Genomic DNA, 20,010 nt, shown 5'->3' on the forward strand with positions numbered 1-20,010 from the left:
GCAAATGCTTTTCTTCAAATTTACCTGTTACATCCTCATGATTCTAACACTTGTGTATTCATTCACTGATTCCAGAGATTTCCAAAGGTTAAATTTACAAGCTTGGTGCAGAACTTGTCCAATCAGTAGAATAAGTCATGTATGGTAACTCAGCTAGTAGAACTGAATATATTTTTTTAAAATGAATCAGCTATTATTAAGTGACTTGATAGAAAACTTAATTTCTAAATGGTGATTAGGCCAGCTGGTAGGTGGGTATTGAGCACTAGTTGAGCATTAGTCCATCAGTAAATGGGATACTTTCAAACAGGATGGGACATCTTTGAATGAAAAGATTTGTCAATGCACTGGTGGAAAACAAACAGAAATATGTAGGAGACTCAACTGGAGCTGAAAGGAAGAAGATACAGAATGGGATTTTTTTTAGTATGAAAGAAAATAAGGAAACAATTGAAACAAACAGATGGTAGCAAAAGATACATGTCTGCAGCAGCATAAGCAGATGTCAGGTTAAGAGGGAAATGAAAATTTCCCAGGGCTGGGTCCTGTACTTGGGGCACAGCAACCCCATGCAACACTACAGACTGGAGGAAGAGTGGCTGGAAAGTTGTCTGGCAGAAAAGTATCTCAGAGGTATTGGTTGACAGCCAGATGAATATGAGCCAGCAGCATGCTCAAGTGGCCAAGAAAGCCAATGGCATTCTGGCTTGTAACAGAAATGGTGTGGCCAGCAGGCACAGATTGTCCCCCTGTACTCAGCTCTGGTGAGGCCACACCTCAAGTATTGTGTTCCATTTTGTGCCCCTCACTACCAAAACATTGAGGTGCTGGAGTATGTCCAAAGAAGGGCTATGAAGCTGGTGAAGGGTCTAGAGAACAAGTCTTATGAGGAGCAGCTGAGTGAACTGGGGTGTTTTAGCCTAGAGAAAAGTAGTTTCAGGGGAGACCTTATTCCTCTCTACAACTACCTCAAAGGAGGTTGTAGCAAGGTGAAGAATGGTCTCTTATCCCAAGCAAAAAGAGTAAATGGCCTCAAGTTGCACCAGGGGAGGTTTAAAAAAAAAAAAAAAAAAAAAAAAAAACCTACACTGAAAGGGTTTTGAGGCATTGGAACAGGCTGTCTAGGAACTGGTTGAGTCACCACCCCTGGAGGTATTCAAAAGATGTGGTGCTTAGGGACATGGTTTAGTGGTAGACTTGGCAGTGCGAGGTTAATGGTTGGACCTGATGATCTTAGAGGTCTTCTCTAACCTAAATGATTCTGTGATTCTATGAAAAGGGAAATGAAACAACATAAGTGTAGGTGTACTGTGAACTTCACTTATGCAAGCAGAAACCCCATGCAACTTAAATGCAAGCTGTTACATATTGCTGCTGATGATGTAAGGAAGAGTTACTCTTTAGGAGACCACATCAGTTTAGAGGGAGCAATGTCTGAGAAATCTTATCAAACAAGAATTATTATATGCAATTCAGAAGGACATTTGTGTAGTGTTTTGCAAAAATACTTCAATTATGACAAAAAGCAAGAAAAAAATCACCTCTCAAGTAAGGGATGAATAATCTGATGAGAAAGAGAAAATACTCTACTTGTAAAGTGACTTGCATTCAAAGTCCTGATTAGTTCCAAGGAAAAGGCTAAAACCTGTTTTATCATATCTCAGGTGAATCATGTTCTTTATTCGTTTGCATAGAATTTGATGTGTGTGCAGAATAGATTGTCTTTAATAGAAGAATGAAAAAGTGACTTTGCAATCTTACATTCATATGGTTATGACATGTAAATAACATGAAAATGACATTCAAGAATGATCTCTTAATTACTTTCTCTTGAGGTTTTCACAATTATTTTTATAGATCTTATTGCTTAAAAAATAGAGAAAAAAATGAAACCAAACAAACAAACAATAAATTTCAAAAAAGTGTTATTTTTCCTAACAGTGTCAGTGCCCATATGCAGTCTTAGAATTCTTAATGAATTGAGTAATTGATGAATTGAATAACGTATGCTCACCATATTGTATTCTTGGTCCTACATAAAAACAGAAAAAGCAACAGTAACCTCAGTGCTTTCTGTTGCAGTCTTAGTTTGTACAGACCATTTTATTTAAAAACAAGCCCCCAAACCTCTAAGGAAGTATTTAGTATATAAGATATTTATTTGAAAGAAACATATTTAAATAAGGCTTTTCTTTTTTTTTCATTAAAAGGAGAGACTTTGTGAGAGAGGATTAAAATTCAGTTACCTTGCATCAGGGATTGAAGTATGGTTTATATCTTGTTACCTAAAATGTCGTTTAAGTACAATCCATTGTCTCTGCTCTTCTCTTTCAGCCACTGCGAATGCAAAATGTGCCACTAAATTTACTAACTAGAGAACAAGCTGTTGAACACACCAGGGCTATAGACACCCTTCCATTCCTTACCCCCCCATCCCATTTTTTTTACCTGTGGATTGCATGCAGGATTTTTTTTTTTCTTAAAGTTAAGTTTATTACAAAATAAATGAAATATGTCTCATTAAGTATAGGAGGGAACTGTGTTGTGATTAATTTTATGATCTTTAAATAGGATAGATGGTATCTATAAATCTGTATGTATGCAGCATTCCTCACAGACAGTTCTGAGATTTCAGGTGCAGTTTGGCAAGAAGTACAATGAGCTAGCATGCACAGTGATTGCATTGATTGCTAGCTGTGAAGGACGTTCTCTAACACATGGCTGTGCATAAGACTTAGTCTCACAGATATGCTAGGACACTTGCCAGTTGCTGACAGCAGGCATCATCAGTGCCTGCTTCTGTCAATAATGGGATGTTCTACCTGCAAGCACACACAAGGTCAGGTTGCCCTAAGCACAGCCCTACATGACAGTGGTGAGTTTCCATTTGTTTTGTTTTGTTTTCTCCCCTAAAAAAGGGAACCAGACTTTAAGAATTTTCACTCTTAAATCTCACACTCTTAAGGTCTTCCTAAGATATTGTTCCTTTCCCAAATCAAGGTCCAGGAAAGGGCACATAGACAAAAGTTTTCACCTCTTTAGTTGGTATACTAAATTGTCCACTGTGTTGTTTTTGTTAGAGTCCTCATGTTCCTGTGAAGTTCAGACCATTGTAAGATTAGACTTGAGCTTGAAACACAAATTTCTGATAGCCCTTCCCTTTGTCCCCATCCTTTTCCCTCTTTTATACATGTATGTTTGTTTGGTATTTGCAACCATTTCGTTTCAGTCAGTGTTTACTGAACTGTACAAGAATTAGGGTAATGGGGGTAAATAGTGGAGGGAGTAACAATACAAAGGGGAAAATACACTATTTCCAAAACAATACTATTGAATAAATTTTAAAAAGACAGTGCGGAGTACCAGTTCAAAGCTTGAGTTTGAAATATTCACCTTTTTTAGACATAATATATTTAATGTAATATTAAATATTCCTTTAAATCTTTAGCTGATATCTGTAATTCTCCAGAGCTTATAAGGCAAAAAAAAGGCTTAGTGTCACAGTACGAACAGTAAATATCCCTCTAATTAGTCTGGTCATTTCCAGCTGCTCAGCTGCCTCTAAATGTTGTTTTGACTATCAAGGAAATGCCTAAAATGCTTTTAATCCAGAGTACAGACGGACTTACTTTGTCACCTCCTTTGTCTGGTTTCCGATATGGGCCACCAAATTTACAAGGATCTCTTGGAAAAAAATGACTTTTTATTTTATTTTTTTTTTCCCCTTCAGGGAAAGCTAAATGCTGCATGTCAGGGAAAATTAGCTTAGGGAAGGGAGGGAGGAATTCAGTTGTTTTCTGTTTCAGTTATTAAGGTAACCAAGGAGGAAAACAAGTCAACTGAGTAAATAGAATCTGGGTAGCCAAAGTAAAATATTGAACCACTGAAAGGTTGAACCATTAAAAAGATGATAGTGTAATTTCTCTGTCTGTGGGAGGGATGGCAATCAGTAGGAGATGGAATAAGTGGCTGGAAAATGAGTGGCTGGTAAATCACCCAATTCAAACTGTATTATTTACATTTATTTTCAAGGTGGCATGGGACAGCTGAGTGAGATTGGCACCTTTAGGAGGGCTAAATCAGTACATTTCTGGAAATCACAGAAGCAGCCAGTGTGTTAGCACCCTTTGAGCCAAAGCTACAGCCATATACCCACATCACAGAAAACTAGTTGAGAGCTATTTGGGTTTCTTGTATATGAAATCCATCTGTGCCTTTCAGCAGGGTGAGCTGAAATACAGCAACTGCAATACACTATCAGCAATATCACCTGCTAGTGTAAATGTCTTAAGGCACCATTTATATTAGCGAATTACTTGGGGATATATTAGCGAATTACTTGGGGACAGGACAGTTTTTCAGTCATTTATATGACTGCAAAAACTGTTTAGTTAGACCTGAGAGGTTTTCAGCCTGTGCCAACTGGTGCACTTCTAGACAAAGTGCTAGGACCACTCCCAGGGTCACCAAGGAAAGGGGAAGAAGGAAGGAGTGATAATTTAGCTTCTGTTCATGTATCTGCATGAACTGCATGAACATGTTATCTGCGAGCTTCTGAAGATGTGGCAGCTCTGCTACCACAGATGCTCTCAAGGCCAGAGACTGGATGATGGCCCAATTTCAGTTAGGGTAGACAAAACCAAATTGATTCTCAAACCTGCATTCAAGCACATAATTGTGAAATCCTACTGTTTTTGAAAGCACAGCTTTTCTCTTTCTAACCACCTTTCTTGAAACTAATGCTGTAAAAAGCTAAAAAAAAAAAAATCTGATTTATACCTACACCTGATTTTTTTTTATATATATATATATTAGAAGCTTAATCTTATATATGGAGACAGGGTAGTACAGAGAACATTGCCTCCTCAATGTCATGTAGTATCCCTGTATTAAGTTATTGTCAGGATACAGACTTCAGTAATTCAATTTATACTTCTGTGATATGTCTGGTTCATCAAAGGTTTAACTACGTAAAAACCTAAAGGATCACACTGCTAATCAATTTAACAGAGGAAAATTAGTTTGTATCAACAGGATATTTATATCTTCGTACTTCTAGCCATGCTGCAGAGCAGGAAGGGGCATCCCCTGCTAGCTACTCAGTGAGCTGGGAGTGAGTTGCTGTAGTTCCACAAGGTGGCACTAATAAGATGTAGAACAGTACAACTGAATCAGTGTTTTCTTAGGTCTGTGGAAGTATTAATTCTGAAATTTTCTAACTTTACACTGTAATACTCATAGCAGTGTTTTCAAGTTCAACAATAGAAAATATCCCCATTTTCATGAAGATATGTTTTCATTGTGAGTCAACAAAAAATCTGGACAAAACCACTTTTTTTCACTTCCAAAACACTGCAATTCTGAAAACATATTTCGGATGTTTATTGCATTCACTTCACAGACTTCTTCAGTGAGCAGCTTTCATTGCGTCCTTATCCTGGGTCTATTATCCCAAAATATTAGGACCATTAAATGTTTTGGAGCTTATGTTAGCAGGGAGCCATATCCAAAACAGGTGAGATGGTGAGATTCTCCAATAATCTCCTAACATGTCACAAACTTTTTTTTTTTTTTTTTTAAGCTCAAAGAAGCATTAATGTTAGACTGTAATGGGAACTGATTTTAGAGTGCCATTATTTCTTTTCTTTGCTAAATTATAATTACATTACTACAATTAGACTAGGAGTTCATAGTACATAGCACCTTTAAGTTTGAGGTAGCATTGAAGTGAATGAGATATTAATGATAGGGAAGACTGCAAATACACATAGAAAGTCGGTGAGAAATAATTCATTGTGGATAAATGTCTAGAAAAATAGTTTAGGAACCTACTCTGATAGTCTTTAAACATGTGCCTCAATTAAACCATTTTTCCTTTGATGACAAGGGGTTTATTTGCATGGCATTTAACTTTAAATTAATTTAACTTTTTCTGAATCAGAGCCTAGAGGGTCAATTGTGGAAAGACTTGAGTAGGTGTTTTATGAAGTGCATTAATACATACTTAATGTCTATGAATTCAAAGATGTCAAGCCTGAAATTATCTTTTGCATCTAAGTATTTGGGAGGTAAATTCTTATTGTTGGTTTGTTTTTTTCCCAAGTCTACAACCATTTCTGGAGAGTACCCAAAGCAAGAGGCAGATCCTAATTTGGACATATGTATCAAAAATACAATGGTGTCAAAAAACAACATTTCTGTTGGTGTATCATGCTATTTCCTAACTTGAGATTAAATTTTGACTTTTCTGTTTTGAGTTCTACACCTCTAAAACTTAACCACCCTAGCTTCTGCGGTCATTTCTGTGTTTTGCCCAGTTACTATTAGGAGCAAAATGCATAAGCATTCCAAGCATTATGTACAAAAGCCTAAATCTCCATCTTCTGAACTTTGTTGAGCCTGGTATTCAGAGCAATGGAAGTTATGAATTTGCTTAAGCTAAGAAACACGAACACAAACCTCCTTTGTCTAAACATTAAGCAGACATTAAAAAGATTAGAAGCATCGTCACAGGCATTTTGATAAAGGCAAGATCTGCTCAGTTCTTCACAAGAAAACCAGCTTTACTCTTATGAGTGAATCACACAGCTGTGTCCATACCCACAAACTAACCAAATCCAGCATGCAGGCTGAAGAACTGCTCACATTTATCCGTATTGTCTAATTGCTAACAGACCCAATGGTATGGTTCTTGGCCTGTAGTAGTCAGCTCTTCCAAACTGTGTCCAAGGCGCTCAGTTCAGGGGCTAGCATGACCAGGGCTGTTCACAAAAGACATTATAATGAGATCACCCAATGCAGGGGGTGGGAGAAGGAGGGAGGAAGGCAAAATAACATAGCCATAGAGATGGGAACCATGCTGTGCCGCTTGTCTTCTCAGCCTGAGAAAGAAAATGGGTTATGTCCCATTTTATTTACTGGATAGACATAGGCTAAGCAACTTCCCTGTAGCACATTGTGAGCTTTACTCCTTCCGGTAAACATAAGGCTTCTCTTTCTCTTCTCATTGTCCTCCCAAATGCTTCATGACTGTGTCTTTGGACATTCTGAATCTACCAGTCCTGTACAAAAGATTATGAAATTAGGTGAAACTCTGTATTTGGCACTTCCTATTGCTAACCTAGGTAATTTCTAAATTAGTCTGTAGGATTTTCAGATCGTGTCTCCGAAGTTCTGTTCCAGGTTCAAACTGGTCATAAATGCCTTTTGGTCTCAGTTAGTTCATAGCAAAATGAGAAATCATCTTCAAATTTCTGTTCGATTATGTGAGTAAGTCTATGGATGTAAAGAAAAGAAAAGGAAAATAAAATTAACTGTGAGAATTTTGAGAATTTAAACTGTGGCAGCTTGAAAACCACAAAATTACCTGATCAAAAGAGTACCAAATTGATTAAGTCGTTTAAAAGCTGTGCTTAAAATGGATTTTAGGAGACAGTGCATAATGAGATATATAAAAGCAGTTTTATGATTTTTTTCAGAAAAATGTGCTTGGTATATTGTTATCATTTCAGAAGTGTACCTATTAAGTATTAACTGCAAACAGATTTTTGTCATATCTGATAATCTATATAAACACAGTAATGGGAAAAATAATTTCCAGGATGATTTTAGAATTACTGAATTATTTACTCCTCTTTATCATAGCTCTTTTGGTTTATAGTTTTAAAAAATAATAATAATATCTGAGTTTTTATCTGCAGATTAATATGTTCTGAAATTATACTGCTATGAAAACTGAGGTTGCATGATCTGATGAGATCAATTTTTGACTCAAGTTTGTTTAACTAATGGTGGAAAAAGATGCAGTCTTGCACACTTTTACATGATTGTGGTAAAATGATGGGATTCACTTTGTTAATTAATAGTGAAGTAAAGTAACTATGTAGCTCCCTTGATATCTGATAAGGAGAAATACATATCTCCAAAAGACAGTTAATTTCCTCCTAAACAGAATAATGAAGAGATGCACATAGATGGTTATTGGTAGCTTTCCCATTACAGCAGCACAGAATTTAAGAAAAATAATTTATCTGTCAAAATAAATGCATATTCATCCACTCTTTGCAGAGGGCTTGCAGTTTCAAAAAATTCTTACAGGCCTACTACACATATTGCCTACACATGTATGTAGCAGTCTAAACAGTGTTATTTCGTGCTAAGTTACTGCTTTGAATTAACTTCACTATGGTTGTTTACATTTCTGTAGTACACATAACATGACACATCCAAAGGAAGAGTCTAATTTAATCTTGCTTTATTTTATTCCAATAGCAAAATGAAGAAATAAGATTGGAAAAAATGCAACTGAGATCAGTAAACAGAGTAGCCTATTTGTGGATAGTTTTTCAGTTGTTTTCCTCACAATTCTCTTGAGTGCCTTTATCCCCTCATCTGTAGCAGTCAGAATGCTTCTGTTCATCTTGATCTTTATACGCTTTTTCTGACAGAGAAAAGTGCAAAATAAAAAACAAAGTAATTATGTAATTAGGCTATATCATAGAATATCCCGAGTTGGAAGGGATCCACAAGGATCATTGAGTCCAACTCCTGGACTATATATTATTATATTATAATATATTATTATATAATATTTCCTTAATACAGTACTTCTTCCTCTATTTTCTGTACCATTATTTCTGTTGTCTACTGTTTTCTCTGATTAGGAGTTGGATTTAGTTTTTTTTTCTTTGATATCCTTCGAAGGATTGTGGGATAAGTCAGGATGCAAAGGCCTTCTTGAGCTCTCTCATTCCATGTTCTTCTCAAAGCAGCTTCAGGACTGAGATCAAACTGGGTTGCTCAGGGCTTTATCTAGTCTGGTCTTGAAAACCTTGAAGGATGCAGACTTTACAGCCTCTCTGGGCAGCCTTTGCCACTTGCTGTCTGTCTGTCCTTACCTCTTACATTCTAAACTTCTTAATTTTAATAAGAATATTGCTCTACTCTATAATGTAAATAAACAATAAAAAGAATGAGTGTGTGTGTTTTCTCCCTCAAGACTAGTTTCAGAGCATGCAGAATACAGATCTTGAGCTACCCATTAACCAGCACATGATATTATCCTGACACAGCTCTGGACTTTCACTTGGTAATGAAAATCAGGGCTCTTACATTTAAGAAGAGTTTCAAGACTGTATCTGATCTATCTGGCAGAGCAGGATAGGGCCCATCTTTAGTTCTTCTCCATCATAAGGCTGAGATTTTTCTAGAAGAACTTTATTTTCAGTAATCCCAACGAAAACCAGAAAGTATGACAGCTCTCTTTCTTTCTTTCTTTCTTTCTTTCTTTCTTTCTTTCTTTCTTTCTTTCTTTCTTTCTTTCTTTCTTTCTTTCTTTCTTTCTTTCTTTCTTTCTTTCTTTCTTTCTTTCTTTCTTTCTTTCTTTCTTTCTCTCTTTCTCTCTTTCTCTCTTTCTCTCTTTCTCTCTTTCTCTCTTTCTCTCTTTCTCTCTTTCTTTCTCTTTCTTTCTTTCTTTCTTTCTTTCTTTCTTTCTTTCTTTCTTTCTTTCTTTCTTTCTTTCTTTCTTTCTTTCTTTCTTTCTTTCTTTCTTTCTTTCTTTCTTTCTTTCTTTCTTTCTTTCTTTCTTTCTTTCTTTCTTTCTTTCTTTCTTTCTTTCTTTCTTTCTTATTTCTTCCTGATTGTTCTATTGTTTTTCTATTATTTTGAAAGTTATGTTTCTATAGGAAGAGAACAAATAGATCTCCCTTGTAAGGAGGCAAGATTGTCTTTTCCCTAGGGAAAGGTTTGGGGGAAGGAAGAAGACATGGGCAAAAGGACCCAGGAGCCTGTAGTGTGCGCAGAATCTGAGAGACTGCAGAGAAACACAGAGAAGAAATAATCAAGCCTCAGTGGTTATTTCAGATGGAAAAAAAAAACTTCTTGGGATCAAAGATACTTGGCAGTTTGCTTCAACTTAGAAATCCACTTAGTTGCTTGAAACCAAACTTGGATGGAAGGACGAGCAAAGGGAGAGGTGCTTATATCCATTGCTTCTGATCTCATTGCACCAAGTTCTCATTCATAACGTTCCTACTAAAAGTAATTAAATCTGTCTTTTTTTTTAGTTTAGAAACCTTTTGTCTTTTTTGGAGAGATGTCTACAAGGAAAAGGTATAGGCAGATTCATCTCAGTTCTTTGGCTTACTCTGGGTCCTGTCACAGAAAATATTAGCACAGAGCATTTTTTTTTTTTCTAAAATTGTCTTGTTTAATTTGACTTGCTGACTCATTTTTCCAGCTGGGCTGTCATTCTACTCAATTCCAGATGAGGCAATAGGAAAAAGAAAACTCTTTTGAATGTTCCACCCTCTTGCCAAACCAAGTAACAATTAAAAACTCCAATTTTCATTGCAGTTCTTTATCTGTGTTAATTATCCAAGGAACAGTAAATCAGATATATTGTCCTCTGCTTGTTGTCAATAATTTAAATTCTGAATTCTTTATAGATTAGTTGCAGATTTGACACGCTGCTTCTTTTCCCTAAATTACATATCATTTTGAAACTTCAGTCCAATGCAGTGTTTCATTTTTATATTTGAGATCAAATGCCAGACAGTAAAGTCTAATTGACTCGTGTTTTATACACACACAAGCAAACCCAAACCCACATGACTCTTTCTTACTTAATTAGTTACTTTTAATCCAAAAGAGACATCCAGGTCACTTGCCTATCTAACTAGTGGTCTTTAGTGGATTTTGTCTTTATTTCACCATAATTTTTAAGAATGTAATCTTAATTAAGTGTTTAGTAGACACTAAACTGGGAACAGTTGTGAGTCCAAAAGAAGAGCAGAAGACAGGGGCCATGTGAGCTGAGAGATACTGATAGAAAACAACATTGTGATATTTAGCTTGGAAAAAAATGGGTGGTAATTAAATAGAAGCAGAAAGGTCTATTAGAAGGGTTATAGCTGGCAGTTTGTAAAAGAGGTGAAGAACAAATGGGGGATGGCAAATATAACTTGATTTTACAATGTGATACGGATAAAATAAAATAGTTGCAAATATATCAGTTGAAGATATGTTCTCACTAGCAGAATGGTCATTTTCAAGGCAATGGAAGGTATTTTTCATCTGTTTCTATCCAGATGAACTATGAGAACAATATTTTAGCATCACATGTACAATAATTCCCATACCTGTCTGTGTAACTAAAACTCCAGTTGGCTTGAACAGCCATTTACTGAGAAATGCCTCTGTAAAAGGGTGGTTTCATTAGAGCTTCAAATTTCATCTGCATTTAAAAAATACATATATATATGTCTGAGTAGTTGCTTTAGTTCTGCTAGAAGCAAAGGTTTTGTTCAGATAAAGAAAATCAAAACATTGCTAATTAAAATGACATATAGTACAAATCTTGGTTTGCCCTTCTTCCATATAGGGGTCATCTGTAATAAAGTTTTGCCAATTGCTAGCTGCTGACTGATGATTTGGAGCTATTCTTATATCTCTTGGTTAATGTGTAAGCTCTGATTGTGTCACACTGTTTTTGTTGCTTATTGGAAAATTAAGATTTATGTAGTAATAGCACATGCTAAATAAAGTGATGAAAAAATGTATAAATAAACACTTAAAAATGTAGCAACAATCAGAGAGTAGTTTACAAGGAGTATGTATAACTTCATATTGTGAATACTGTATTTAAAGAAAACATTACCGTTTTACTCAGTCCCAGAGAAAGGAATTTGTATTCTGATTTCATATTGTGATCTGTGTTCTGTGGTAAAGTTAAAGGTCTATAAAGAAAGAGATGTCTGAAAAGGAAAAAGCTACCTGGTACTTGAACAGTCCTTCAGACGGACATGGTAATAGTGATCAGCTTATTAAAACTGTTGGGAAAATATTTTTCTTAACTTTTCCAGAAAAGTTAATCTTCTGAGCAGTGTATTCATCTGGAAACCAAGACACAGTATTTGTAGTTTTTCTGTGTGTCTTGTAGGATATTTAATCTGTGTACAGAAATAATGTTAGTTTTTGTTTGTGTGTTTGTTTGCTTGTTTTATTTTTTTCTCATTCAGATCAGACAATTTGCATGGAAAATAATCTCAGCTGAAAACCCTGTATTCTGTCCAAAACTTGGACAACATTTTTTGTATTTCTCTGGAACTATGACTCCCCTGAGTTGCAGAGATAAATTGGAATTGCATTGGCTAAACAGAATGGAACTGAGCTTATAAAACACACAGCTTTAATGAATATTGGGAGTTTAAAATGAAATTTCAGGATCTAATCCGGACTCTTTCTTTGCTGTTGAACTAATTTAGAGGTTTTACAAGAAAAAGACTAAAAGTTTAAGCAAAACTAAAATGCTGTTCTATGTTGCTTTGAATGCTGCTAGCCATGCATATGTTGGTTTTAATTAATTGGGATTTCTAACGGCAACTGATTTAATAAAACCTGAGGAGTTATTATTAATGCTTTATGTTCATATGGATTATGGACAGTAACCAGTGTAAGAGATTTAAAGCATGAAAGATGTATGAAAACATTCTTCATGAGTTCTACTTGGTGGGCTCAAATATTTAATAGGAATATGTAAAATATCATAATGCATCTAAGTATTTATCTATGTGAATCTATTGTATTGATATCAAATTGGAACTTCGCAGCTTTCTTTTTCTGTTCAAATTTTTCAGAAATCCAACTATCATTAACTTGAGAGTAACAGCTAAGTAATTATGTATAGTTAAGTTATATTTGTTGCTGTTTTTTGATTTGGATAGGTCCGTGTGTTCACATTTTCTGTTGGTCAACATAATTATGATAAAGGACCTATACAGTGGATGGCCTGTGAAAATAAAGGTACTGTCTTTGAGACTGTTCTTTGCTTGAGCAATATCTTCAACATTTTTGAAAAAATACATTTTTTAGATTTCTTGTATTTTTAATCAAAGTTACAAAAAGTTACTTGATGAAATAAATGCATATATACATGTATATAGATAATATGTTTACATGTTTGACTATTTAAAAGTATGTTGTAAGAAAAATATGATACAGTACTGCTTATAATAAAAATAAGATATTATGGATCAATTTTGAGCACTCTGTTGTAATAGACATTTGTGAAAAAGATGGAATTGCTGACAGATAAGAAAATTAAGCAAAGCTGTTTTATATTAAGGAGTTTGGACACAGGGATTTTTTGTTTGTTTTGTTGGCTGGTTAGGGTTCTTTTTGTTTTTTCTCCAGAACTTACAAGGGATCATCTGATTTGCATTAATTTTCCTATCTTTTTTTTTTTTTTTTGGCTGAAAATTTCAGAATTATTCTTTTAATTTCTTAGCTTCTGAGTGTATCTTTTTATTTTTACACCAGTCCTTTTATGTAGAAAGAAACAAAAATAAAAAGGGTAAATGTAACAAAGTAAAATGCTTTCTTCTAGAATTTCTGCACAAAAAAAAAAAAAAAAGTGGAGAGAAGCATTTAGAAAGAGTGTGAGAAGGACCTCACAGTATAATTAGGGAATGAGAGACAAGAGGTAAATATAGATAAATAGAAAAAAGAGAAATTATCAAATAATATTGTTTTATATTTTAAATGGACCACCTTCCAAGCATGATTGAAAATGTGAAAGTATTTGTTTAAAAAAGCAATGAGAAGCAAGAGGTGAGAGACAGGCAGGAGACATTTCAGAGGGTCTTGAAAATGAACATAGCCACGCAAAAAGAAGGGGTATAGGATAAACCAAAGGTATAAATGTAGAAAGAATAAAGTGTGAACAGTATGTGTATCATAACCTCAGCAATCCCTCTATGTGCTGACTTAAGTTATGCAGAAGATAGTACAACTTCACGAAGAGCAAATTGTACTGTGCAGAAGACCAACATTTGATTTTGAGCAAGGATTTTTAAAGTAATGTCTTTGTATCTCTAAGTACTATGCAAATTATATTGTGCTAAAACAAACCAACTGGCTTACAGAATAACTGCCTATGTCATATTATCAAGGGAAAATGGTCATAATCTTCTTTTCAAAAATGATACAATTCTTTGCACATCCAAAGAGGAAAACTTTTACGTAACTTGTCCTTAACTAAAACTCGTATCTTATTATCAAGTCGCACATTATTTAAAGCAAAGTAAGTGTCTAGCCTCAGTATTCTGACCTCTCCAGTCCTGCTCCTTCACTACAATTTGACTTACAAACTCATACAGTCTGAAACTGGATTTCACATTCTGAGCTCAGGAGCTCAGTGTGCCTTTCTTTTTAGTCTTAATGACGCATATAGGCAGTATTTTTAATTCCAACAAATAAGTGATAATATCAATGATGAATAAAGACATTCCTGATATTCAGTTAGAAGAAATACCAGTTACAGTTTTTTGTTCTTTCCACAGAGATCTGTATATTTTTATGTTGTGAACTTCACTATTGCCACAGACTATAGCTTTACTTGCATTCCTGTGTGCATTCAGCGTATTCACTGTTGCTATCACAGTGTATCAAAATGACTATTAAATATGCTGGCACATCAGAATAACTCAGAGTACAGGAATACAAATCCAGTATGTTATCTCAGTTTTAGAGACAACAATAGACAGAAACACATAATACACTCTCACTACTTAAAAGTTACACTAGCTTGGCCTGTATTGCATGGTAACCCATCATATGTGGCTGTGTGTTGCTGTGGCATTGACAAAAAAAGGATTTCATCCATATGTAATAGTTTCTATAAAATTTTAATTAGAAATTACAAGGAAAATTAAATTCCCTAAGGTGAGGTGGGTTAGAATTGTATTACAGTAAGGTAATGTTGTTTTTGTTCTGAATTTTAGGTTATTATTATGAAATTCCATCCATTGGAGCCATAAGAATAAACACCCAGGTAAGCAAGTTTGCAAAGTGCAGAAACAGTTGTAACACAAAGCAGAGTAGTTTCTTTTCTAAAATATAAAGATACAATTCATTAAAAACAGAGGAAAAAAAAAGGCTTTCATTTATATATGAAGTATTAATCTGTTAGAGTACTCTAATTTATGTTTTCCTTTTGTGTACTTACAGTGAGCCAATTTCTAATGCTATCCCTATTACCCTGGCCAGTTAGCCTGGAGCAACTTGCATGCATGCTAGTCATGGTAGCATCCTCTAAAGCTGGCTGGCCATGTCCACAGAACCCTAATGTTTGAGGTGATCTACATGTATATCCTGAAGACGTTTTCTGCACAAGGGCTATATTTTGGGCCCAGTTTTCTTTCTGTCCGTAACACGGTCCCTCTTTGATCCTGAGACATGATAGCAATTTTTATAATGGCCTGTAAAAATAGCATTTTCTCATAGCTTGTCAATAAGACTCTGCTTCATGCAAGACTTAACAGCATGACCCTACAAGTTTGAATCATTTGGAGAAAGCCATGGAACTGTGTGAAGGCATAAACCTGCTAATGTGTCTGAACTCAGCTGGGCTGATGCAGTGGCCTGATACAATCCTGCTTATTCAAGAGGTTCCTGGATTGGTCCAACCAGTCATAGCATTTACTCTTCAAAATTCAGGGACAATTTAGGAGACATGAGTGTAGATAACTGAGGGCACAGGACCCTGGAATTACATGATATGATCCAAATTTTCAGTGTAGATGAATGGATATTCATTTCTGTTGGCTGAAAGTTCATGTATTCATATGTCCAGAAAAGCAAAGAATTATCATAGCAGTTCTCCGTCCTTCCAAGGCCAGGCATGACATTTTTTGGAAAAAAAAAAAAAAAAAAAAGTCATTTTTTGGCTTGAATTAGAGTCCTTTTTATGCTGTTAAACACTTCCCGATAGGGTCTGGCAAGAAATATTCCTAATATGTTAAGACAAATTGGAAAGGTTGAAGACTGAAACGAGTTTGATGGCATTATTTTCCAAATCAGACCAGAAGTCTTATATCTCATAAGATCACCAACTCTATCTGCACTCCAGAACTAAAGGAATGTAGGGACTATGCAGGTTTAAAAATCTAAAAGTTTTGTTGCAATAGAGTTATGCAAGTTCTTGGTGTAGGACCCAACTGTTACCACCCTCTTCATGGCCCACTGTCTCTTCTGGGCTGAAGGCTCTGTAATCTACTTATAATTTCATTATAGCATTAGCAATTGATTTTTGAACAGAAATAATTTTAAGTTTCACTTCATAGAAAGACAGCAGTGGATAAGGATCTGTAAGGTCCATGTGAATGAGTGACACTGAAATACAGGAATTGAATTAACAGTAGATACTGTACACTGAAGACTGAATAGTTGGGTAGTAAATCATAAATAAAAAACATAAATCAAAAATCAAATTCTCATAGTAGTGGTGAATTTTGACTTTTTAAAATCTTTATTTTTTTTTCATAGCTTTTCTTTTGATAGTATTTGTTTTTCATTGCTGTTTCTGTACTTTGATCAAATAACTACCTTCTTATGAGTTTACTACACTTTTTGGCAGGAATATCTGGATGTTTTGGGAAGACCGATGGTTTTAGCTGGAGAGAAAGCCAAACAGGTCCAATGGACAAATGTCTATCTGGATGCTCTGGTATGACTGTTATTTATCTCTAGTAAAGTAAGATCTTGATCTATTCAGAAGAAAGGCAGGGCAAATCAGTAAATATAGGGCTCCATTTTCCACAGTCCCAATCTTCTCAGACTCAGTGTTCTGTAGTTTGAAACATAATATTCTTGCATTTCCAGCATCTGAACTCTTCAATAGAGCAATTTTCCAAACAGCTCATGCTAGTCTTTGGATCTGGATTCTCATGACTGACCTCAACTTTAAGAGAGAAAAACAATTAATCCTAATCACAGATCCTTAAGCATAGGTCATGGCTGTCCTCAAATTAACGAAAGAAAAGAAGAAGCAACATTTTTCCTGTGTTGTACCTGTACAGCACTAGAGATCATTGATTATGTTACTGGTGTGGAGTTCTTGCTCTTTTATTATTATTATTAACATTATTGTCTTTTTCTAAGAATTCCATACAGGATGAAACCTGTCAGTTTTACTGGGTATTTGTACAAATTTTGACCTTGGATTTTTAAAGCACCATAGTTAGTGTAATTACTTGCTTGCTCAAGGTAATGATTTCTTTAATTGGACAGTGTATATAATGGGGAAATAAACAAAAAGATATATGAAGCGCTTTCCTTACTGCTAAATTTATCATTTTGGTCTTGTAAAACAAACATATTCAGGAAACTACAAACTGCAATGTATTATTAGCAGCAATCCAATCTGTTGCTCTAGATAACCTTCTTCTGAGTAACTCCAACTAGGCAAAAATTACTGTAAAATGGTCATCTGGAATCATGCATTTATCCAAGTTCACATAGTCATTTAATGTCATGTTAAAGTCCACTTCCTCCTGTCCTTCAGCATTATTGTAAAGTTTTTATCAGCACATCATAGAACCAAGCGTGACACTGAGGAACCCATTTTTCTTTGGAATTTCAATGGCCAGAAGTTCATTAACCGTGTTTTCTTGGTTACTGTTGAGGTACTTACTGGAAACATAAAGGATGTTATGACCAAAGTTCATACGTCTGTACACATCCTGTTGTAAAGTCACGGCTAAATTTGTAACTGGGGATAGAAAGAGATCTGTTTAATGAAGAGTGATACCTGCAGACATCTGTCATATTGTTGTATGCTTTCAGTGTGTTCATTCAGCCTTTCCTTCAAGCTTTTCTGCATGTGTGTGTTTTCCAAGTGTCTTTGTGTATATATATAATTATATGTACATAATTATGTACAAAAAAATGTGTATTTGCATATGCATGTATATATAAAAAGTAGGACGTCTTAGTAATATATTTATTAGATGAAGACCAACCCAAGCTAAACTGTTGAGGTAAAGGTTGAAATCTGTGGACTTTCTCATCACAGATGAGGGCACAGGTGTGTCTAATCCACTCTGTTTTGTTCCCCTTTCCCAGTGGTTGGTGTTAACTGAAACTGATTTGTAACACTGGTTCTTTATCTTAAGTTCCCTAAAGCAAGCTCCTGTAGGGCTTGTCCTTCTCGTACCTCATCACTTTGTCCTATTGTTTTTCTCTTACTGTGTCAGAAGAGTTGATTCCAGCAGCATTTTTGGGGGCAAAGGTCACATGTGAATTCAGCCTGTTGGAGTGGTACACTTTTTGAAAATACTATTGTAAGATTTAAATTCAAATCATGAAGTCCTAAAGAGGTACTCTAACTTGAGGCTGTCTTTCAAGACTGTCTCTAATAATTTGATGTATTGTGGCAATTTGGACATCTTTTCTCACCCTTCTGTGTCTGCGATACTTTTGCTCTGGCCTTACTTTCTGCAAGACAATCCCAGAATTTTCAGATGCTTTTATATTTTCCAGTTATTCACAATTTATTCACAGTCATTGTCCTCTCTTATTGAACACTGGGAGAATGGAGGAGAGTGTTCCCCTCCCGTTTTATTATTTATCTCTTCAGTGGTCCTACTAAAGAGTATCTCCATATCTTTTCCTCTAATTCATCTCCAGTTCTCCTTCTCTTACTCTCTGAAAAAGTCTACTTCTTTTCACCTTGCTTGTTGTAACTTTACTAACCCCAGTCTCATCACCTTTCAATTTGATACAAAAAATTAAGTTCATGAAAGATGCATTACATTTCAAAAAGATTCTAGTAGATAGAGTAAAGGGAGAGTTGATTTCATCAAAGTGAGTTAATAAAGTATTATAGCTTATTTTATTCTAATGAAGTAAAGAGAGGTCATGACTCCTCACTAAAGATACACAGAAGAAGGAACTATCAGAGAAAGAAAATAAAATTTGAAATAAAAAATAAACAGTACAAAAATGATAGAAACCTACCTGTGAACAATTTAGGATGGAAAACCAATCCTTTCTCGTTATCTAAATGTATGATTTTCTGAATCCTATATTTGTTATGGATTGTGACTGTTAAAGGAAAAGCAAGTTTCTTATATCTTCCCAAATAAGTGCAAGTTCTTTGCCTCAGTACCAGAAGAGACTATGTGTTTTTGTAGAACTGATGAGGTTAATTGCAAGAGTTCGGAAAGTAGTGATGATATTAAAACTTGTAGCATTACCTGGTGGATTTTTCTATGTTTTTGCTTGACTGTATTTGTTGACTACCTATTAACTATCTTTTAGTTTGGTCTGGCTTTTTTACTTTTCCTTTTTTCTACTATCCAAAGATATTAGTATAGTGAGAACTGTAGCTATTAACTCATTTTCATAACATTTAGGTTTTATTAAACTATTACATCCCAAGTTGTTGCACACCATCTATTTTTAAAAAGCAACGTATTATTTTCATTCATACATGTTCACAAAAAAAATGCAATTTCAACTTTCTATGGATAAAATCAATGAAGTGTAGCTACCATTCTTTTTTCAAACTTAAAGTTCAAGATTCTAATCTAGAATTTAGCTACTGTAATCCGTGGATTTTTCTAATATATTATAGCTCAATATTTGTTATTTAATTAAAAAGTTTTTTTATCCCATCTTGATGTGATTGTTTCCTAGGAGCTGGGCCTTGTGATTACAGGAACTCTGCCTGTCTTCAATCTAACAAAGGAACAAAATGGGAAAATAGTAAGCTTTTTCTTAAAGTAAAGCAAACATATTTCAGTTATTTGAATTAAATTTAATGCTTAAATACAGTGAAAAAAAAATGTGTATTTCCACAAAACTTTCTACAGTTTAATTGTCTTCTACATCAGAAACTAATGTGTCATCTAGTTGCCTGATAACCTCCTGGAAACAAGAAAACATAGATGACCCTTTTTGTAGTTCTAAGTTTCAGGGTATGACATTCCTTGATCTATCTCTATGACCTGATGGCAGTGAAAATGAGCTGAGGGCTCGGTAAATGGGAAAATAGAAGATGATATAATTTTGGTCTTGCCAGAAAGGAAGCCCAGATAATTTATAACTAATCAGTGAAGCTATGACATTTCAGGGTAAAAGGCAAAGATGTAGAGACTTTAAATAAACTGGTTGTAATGATAATACAAAATAGCACTGTGTATGCATATTAAAATGTAAGTATTAAATACA

The 20,010-nt window shown here is 34.9% G+C and overlaps 1 protein-coding gene across 10 annotated transcripts in view; it reads left to right on the forward strand.

The window, feature by feature from the left end:
- The window catches only part of CACNA2D1 (calcium voltage-gated channel auxiliary subunit alpha2delta 1), a 404,961-nt gene that overhangs the window by 333,614 nt on the left and 51,337 nt on the right, over positions 1 to 20,010 (forward strand). For all 10 annotated transcript variants that reach the window (XR_011804797.1, XM_072027298.1, XM_027459907.3 and 7 more), the window contains exons 13-16: positions 12,723 to 12,801; positions 14,781 to 14,830; positions 16,415 to 16,504; positions 19,477 to 19,545. Coding sequence is in view for 9 of the 10 variants with exons in the window: in XM_072027298.1 (XP_071883399.1) it covers positions 12,723 to 12,801; positions 14,781 to 14,830; positions 16,415 to 16,504; positions 19,477 to 19,545 (288 nt within the window). In the remaining variant the exon portion in view is untranslated. The remainder of the gene's footprint in view (positions 1 to 12,722; positions 12,802 to 14,780; positions 14,831 to 16,414; positions 16,505 to 19,476; positions 19,546 to 20,010) is intronic.

This window comes from Anas platyrhynchos, chromosome 1 (genome assembly GCF_047663525.1).
Source record: "Anas platyrhynchos isolate ZD024472 breed Pekin duck chromosome 1, IASCAAS_PekinDuck_T2T, whole genome shotgun sequence".
Taxonomy (NCBI): domain Eukaryota; kingdom Metazoa; phylum Chordata; class Aves; order Anseriformes; family Anatidae; genus Anas; species Anas platyrhynchos.